Source organism: Lottia gigantea (genome assembly GCF_000327385.1).
Source record: "Lottia gigantea unplaced genomic scaffold LOTGIsca_161, whole genome shotgun sequence".
Taxonomy (NCBI): Eukaryota; Metazoa; Mollusca; class Gastropoda; family Lottiidae; genus Lottia; species Lottia gigantea.
In genome coordinates this window covers 469,093-475,892 of record NW_008707986.1, presented here as the reverse complement: position 1 = coordinate 475,892, position 6,800 = coordinate 469,093, and the positions used below count along the sequence as shown (strand labels likewise).

The 6,800-nt window shown below is 35.9% G+C and overlaps 1 protein-coding gene across 1 annotated transcript; it reads left to right on the top strand.

Moving 5' to 3' along the window:
• Positions 1–2,992: 2,992 nt before the first annotated feature.
• On the top strand, positions 2,993–4,305 carry LOTGIDRAFT_238695 (hypothetical protein; the record flags this gene model as incomplete). The annotated part of the gene is made up of 1 exon (XM_009051245.1): positions 2,993–4,305. The coding sequence occupies exon 1, from the start codon at positions 2,998–3,000 to the stop codon at positions 4,303–4,305; it is 1,308 nt and encodes a 435-aa protein (XP_009049493.1). The 5' UTR covers positions 2,993–2,997.
• Positions 4,306–6,800: the final 2,495 nt, after the last annotated feature.

Below are 6,800 nucleotides of genomic sequence, written 5' to 3'. Positions count from 1 at the left end.
ATATTCCTGGCCTACCTTCAAGGTCTATATGATAAGCTTTTTTATGAGGCATATCTCCATGGAAACCCGAATATTTTGCAATGGTATTTTGTCGTAAGTGAAAAATTGAGCATATACTTGTCATTAGTAACATGTTTGGAACAAAATGTCATAAGTCAAAGTCATTTCCACCTCGACGACCATTCAATAGACGATCTCACCTTAATCCCAATTGAGCGCATAGAAATTGACTTGCCTGAAGATGAAACTACCAAATTCCGTCAATCTAGGGAAGCCCATTGGATTGAGACATTGAATACAGCAAGACCTATAGGACTAAATATTCATCATAATGTAGGCATAGCACCCTTTGTTGTCCCGTTCAATACAACCAGCAATCGAGCAAGCAAGATAGTTCATGCCCACTATAAGAGCCTTCAAGAGAAATTCCCCCATGTCTATAAGCAGAAAATGATAGTTGCATATTCAAAAAATAAGAACTTAAATGATAATATTGTTCATAGTAAACTAAAAACAATCAGTACATAACAGATACTATACTTCTCGCCTAAGCCTGTACATTTGGGAGAATCAAACCCTCCCTTCTCCGAAATCCATTACAGTACCACCTCCAGTGTTGATGCAGCTGAAGTACTTCTGTTGACGTTAGTGTTATCAAGGTCAGGTCCTGTCAAAGTTATATTACCAATCACTTCTAGGTTACGACTTCCCTGTTAGGAAAACATGTTTACTAGTTCCTACACATTTGTGTAACAATGATGCATCAGTGCTACCATCATTAATTTGGTTTATAAATATAATTGACTGTATAGTGTTTTGTATTTTCAACCCACACTTGAGGCAAGCACACTCACCATTACACCATAAGCTCTGGCAAAGCTTCATTCTCTCATTGTTTAAAGTTGGTCCTGTGACCTTGAAAGTACATGTGTTTCCGCTAACCCTACAATGCCCTACCTAACCTAATTTTAAGTCTGCCTAACACTAGATTCCATGAGATGAGCTTCAGGTTACGCGATCTTCCGTAGATCGCTTGTCACTGAACGTGCAAGACGTCTCTTCAGTATCAGAGTAATGTCAATAAATTTATCGTATATCCGTTAAACAGTTTTCTTTGCTATTCTTCTTATGGTTTATGATCATCCTACATTATTAAATCCGATTCATGTAAGTACACATATTGACATAGATAGGAGTTTTTTGTCCTCAATTTTATCTTTATTTTCTACTTATAAGTTCGTATTTTATTTTTCTGATTTCCCTTAATTGCTTTGATTGCGATTCACTTTCACTATGTAAACATTTACTATTTTATACCCCTTTCGCACTGCAAAAGTAATTCGGTTCTATCCAATCCGAATAACTTCCGGTTGCTTTCGCACTGGCAAAAAAACTTATTCGGTTATAACCAAAAGTTATCCAGATAGAAAAATCTACCACAAGAGGTGGATTTCGTCTGGATACGATCCAGATAAGTGGCAGTGCGAAACCAAACAAGAAGGTATCCGAATAAGTTTATCACGTGGGGTGGGGTGTTGGCGGGGACAAGAAAAGGATTCAAAAAGTACACGAATTGTCTAGGAAAAGAATGAATATATATCGGAAGAGGAAACAGAAAATGCTTTTGATTTTATTTTCATATTTTTTGTCACGTGATGTGTTACTAAAAATAAAAAGTTATCTAGATAACTTGACTCGGCAGTGCGAAAGCGGCTATCAAGATAGGATTGCAGTGCGAAAGCAACCCGAAACGAATCGAACTGAATCGGATTTTTCTATTCAGTTATAACCGAATTCAATAATTCAGTTGTGCAGTGCGAAAAGGGTATTAGTTAGTGGGACTTACTGAGAATTACACTTTTAATGTTTAAAGACTTATCATTATAGAACTAATGAAGTGCTGTTATTTAACGTAAAATTGGTTGTCTATAGTTTTCATGGGAACATCGATGTCGACTATTGTAATTAATTTTTGCTATAGCAGTAATAAAGTTCAATCATATGACTAAAGACTTGTATGAATAATCTTAATCATTTACTATTAAACCTAAGTTAGCTTAACATTATTTACGATTTTAGCTCCAAAATTGACTTCACTTAAAACATACTAGCCTCAGTCCATATTCTACCATTATTATACTATGTATATTATTATTATTTTATGTACATATATTCACATCTTGAATATCTTTTTAAAACATCTCACCAGGTTGAAAAATACCGAAGTTATTATCTCATCTCGACCTATGCCAGAATTGAATCCTGGACCTTCAGATTAGCGAGCAAGCGTCTAACTCACTGAGCCACCGCGGCTCCCTCAATGTAGTTCAAACAATTTTTTCAATGTAGTTCAGATTTGGAACCTTAAAATGCGAATAAATATTCTATGTTGCCAATGTGCACAGTACTTTAGTTATGATCCTAAGATAATAATATTGCTATATTGAGTTATACACATGTCGAGTATAACCTTATCTCTCTGTCTTTTGACACCATTAAAAGATAAGAACAATGAAATTCATACGAAACTGATTTGTCATTATGGGTGTATTGAACCTGGCATGATTTTCCCACCTCAACCGAGCAGCTGTCCTGCTATATCATTATGACTCTTATTTAACAATTTTAGTGTCTTATCTAATCTCTGAGTATAAAAATCAGAGTTATTTTTTTATCAGATTATTAAAGGTAGCATTGGTGGTGTCAGAGACAACAGTATAGGAACCACTGAGGTGGGTTCATTATTAACAATTCTACTTACCTCTTAATCTCAACAAACGCCAGAATTAGTGCTTCACTCTTAATCAAAACAATCATTAGATATAGTACTTAGTTATAATATAGTTCCAGTTCCACTACGCCCCCCTCCCCTCGAGTATTAGATATACTTGGATTTCTAATAAGTTTTAATTGAATAATCTTTCAACCATGGTTAATGAAATTATTCTGTTGCCTTAAACAGTAATTGCATATCATATTTATTTATATTTTTCAGACATGAATTGGGAAGTGTTGGCTGGTGTTTTGTTGGTATTGTACGTGTCTGTTACTAATACCAAGGAAATAAGAGACACAGCCTCTAACATCCAAAATGGTTTATCATTAGCTAAAGAACTTGGTGACTTTGTTGTGGCCAAAAAGTTCACCAATGTCATTGGAAAGCTGGCTACTGCTGTAACCCCTTTTCTTGGGATCGTTGGACCCTTCGTTTCTTTCATCATGGGATTTTTCGGACAATCTGAATCAGCCGAACTGAAAGCCATTAAACGGTTGTACACGGAAGTTGACAATCGATTCGATAAAGTCGATTTACAATTCATTGAAGTGAAAAGAATGATCGATTGGAGTAAAATACAAGTACAGTATTCTGATATCGAGCAAAAAATTAATGCTGTTAACAAAGCGTTCGAAAATATCTACAAATTTTCCACTGCAGCTGTTAAAACCACGACTTCTGCCTTCGTTTCAAACTACGAGAGTGATTATCAAAACAGCGGATCAAAACTCTACGATGGCATTATGAATGAAGGGCGGGTGTTTGGAGATGGTCTGTTTACTGCTGTTGTCAAATATAGCGAGTACGACAGAGTAAAAAGTCAAACCTTTATGCTGGGACTTCTTCAATTGTTGATGAAAGCAGCAAAGTTAGAACTGACTTACCATCAACTGAAAGGCCACAAGGCAGCTCTACATGATTACCAAAACCAATGGAGAACTCGATTTACCCATATCAGAATCAAAATGATGTCTACAGATAGCTCTATTGTTAGTCAGTATCACACTCAATCTGGAAAAGATATTGACAATTATCTAATAAAGCATCAGAAAAATACAATGAACAATAATGACTTCAACAATGCGCTGTATGCTTTCCTGTCTAAGAAATACTTTTGGCGAGATTGGTTCACTGTTACATACAATGATATAACTGGTAGTAATGTACATTATGTTGGAGAGTGTGGTGGTCACATCAAATTTAGAAACCATGGTAGAAACGTGGTGGTCGCAAGTGTTGACAGTCGTAAAGGACACATCAACATGGGTCAAGCTCTAAGCATTGTCAATAATGTAGATACATGTAATATTATATACGGCAGGGCTCACAACTCCCATAGACGAATAGATTGCGACAAAGCCTATAACAATTTCCCAGCGTCAGTTAGAGACCATTGCGATCCATATGCCGCCCAAGGAGTCATTGCTTATAAAAAGCATAATGACTATGACGCTCATTTCAAAGCTGCTCCTCGACGAATGTATTTGAGAAGCAGAGAAGATTGTAACCATGTTTATATCTTTGGTTGATTAAATTTTATCATCAATGTTTTTGTTATTTACAATCCACGTTTCTCATTTTAGAGTCCACTCGCGCACGAAAATCATATTCAAATACGTACGTAGCATCTTACTGACGTCTCCAACATGCTTGGCATCGACATTTTACAATTTCCATGTACATGCCATCCAGTTCTAGAAATGGAGTGTGAATGAAGGTTGGTGGAAGATTCTACGGACATCATCACCGACGACCAGACAGTGGAAGTGAAAGATGTAGAGGGTTGAGACAGTGAAAATAGAGTAGGAAGACGAGGCAGGGGAAGTAGAGAATGTAACAAGAAAAGGCAGATAGAAGACTCGATGGAGAGTGTCGCAAAAAGTTCCAAAAGAAATGTCCATTTTACGATGAAAGTAAATGCGACGTATTGCATTATATTGAGGACATACAAAAGAAAGTTTAATTCGTAATTTGGAAAAATTTATCATCGAATTTTGAATTCAAATCAAATCAAGTCTTTTTTTTAAATCATAATTACTGGACCCAATTGAGTTGAGAAATTGAGAAATCTGCAGAAAATGAAGCTGCCTACCTACAGACAGGACATTTAGGCATATTCCTATTATTGCTTTAGCCAAGCCTATTAAATGTCTTTGTTACACATTCACATGCCAATGTGTACGAGATGTAGAGTTTTTAAAAAGAAAGCCGCAATACAATATACCTACCCCACTATAGTCAAATAGTCTTCTCAAACCCTCAACGTGAAAACCGACATAGATCTAATTTAGGCCAAATTGACTGCTGCTATTTTTTGATTTTTAGTACCTACCTCGGATCTCCTTAGTATCACAACCGCACTCCTATTTTTTTGCCTTGGTGGACACAGTCTACGGTACTGACACTGTCCTTTGAAGGCGAATGGGAACGTCCGGTACAGCATCCTCATCCTACCCGCAATGCGTGTTGGAGAGCCTCCGATCCATAGCTCCCCCTGTTTGACACTCTCTTGTATAACCTAACCATCTGGAAAAAAATAACCCTTTAATGAACTGATTATCAAAAATATCATTGTGGGGCAAGGAGCCCACAATGGGCGTCATGGCTCACATGTATGTGGGCGTTTCACCTCCAGTAGACTGTTTCGTTTCAACAATAGAATTTTTTGCGGTCTAAAAATTAAACAACAGTTATGTCCCATTTTCACAGCCATTCTTTCCATTTAGATTATTCGGACATAGAAAGATTTCTCTCTGTTCATATTTAATTTGAATGAAATAACTCTCAAATAATGAACATTTTATTTTAAGAAATGTAGCTAAATCACATGATTAATTATTTCTAACTTATATTTTGACGAAATCCAAAGACTTTTCAAACAAGACCTTTCAGGCTCGTGGACGTTGGTTTGACGTTATTATTCGCTGCCTCTGGTGAATAGTTTGCGTACCACGTGAGGTGGGCATTTTACCTCGGGTGGACGCTATGCCCCACCCTACCTTATTGATGATTGTTTACTATAATTTCTAGAGCATAAAATAAACTAACTAAAAAAGGTAGTTAAATAATGCATATTAAAGTTCCTTAGTAATAAAGGTGTTCACCTTGCACTTTATTCTGTAAAGAAGCTACTGATACATAAATAATCATCACCAAAATAGGTTAAAAATAGTTGCTAGAATATATAGAGCCAACGCACTTTTTTATTCTGAGATGCAAATGTTATATGTTTTATTAATCATCCTTGTATACTAGAACGTTGTTCAGTATCTATAAATGATAGTTTTATTAAACTATTGCTTCATTAGCTTTTTTTGTTGTATGTTTAGTCGGGACATTGTCTGGTTGTTATAGTGTTAGTTTTGGAGATACGGATGAATCTAGGGACATTTTGTCCTTTTTATCTGATTAGGAAATGGCAGAATTGTTGCAGGATCAGGCCCAAAAAGTTGAAGAGGTCGGGGTAAAATCTCTAAAAAAGACATTTTAAGTAATAGAGATATCAGTAAATTAAAGGGACAGCTTGGGATATTTCTGAATTTGCTCACGAACTAGATGTCAAGATTTGCATCCTCAAATTTATACCTAAAAGCAATACCTGATTCAATACACCTGGATACTAGTAAATCTATTCAAACCAGTAACTTGTAGAAAAACCAGATATCTGTGCAATTGAAATTTACATACGAAAATGTTAACTACTATGTACTCTGTAATTTAACAATGTTCATTTCTATTACCAGTGGCCTGTAAAAATACCTCCGTCGTGTTATTTTACAAGCTTTTCGTAACAACTTTCTGCCAGAAATTTCAAGGAAAAACACTTATATAATTTTTACAGTTTCTGCCAGTAGCGTTGCATCAAGTATGTTACATTAAACTACCGAAGGTTCTTGTAATGTGGGCATTGGTGGCTCCTATTCGAGATCTTGCCCGCGTTTTTAACTTAGTTGTGTCATTTTCTCTTGTTTTGTTAGTTTGTCTTTGAATAAGCCCGNACATGTAATTGTATCAGTTTTTATAC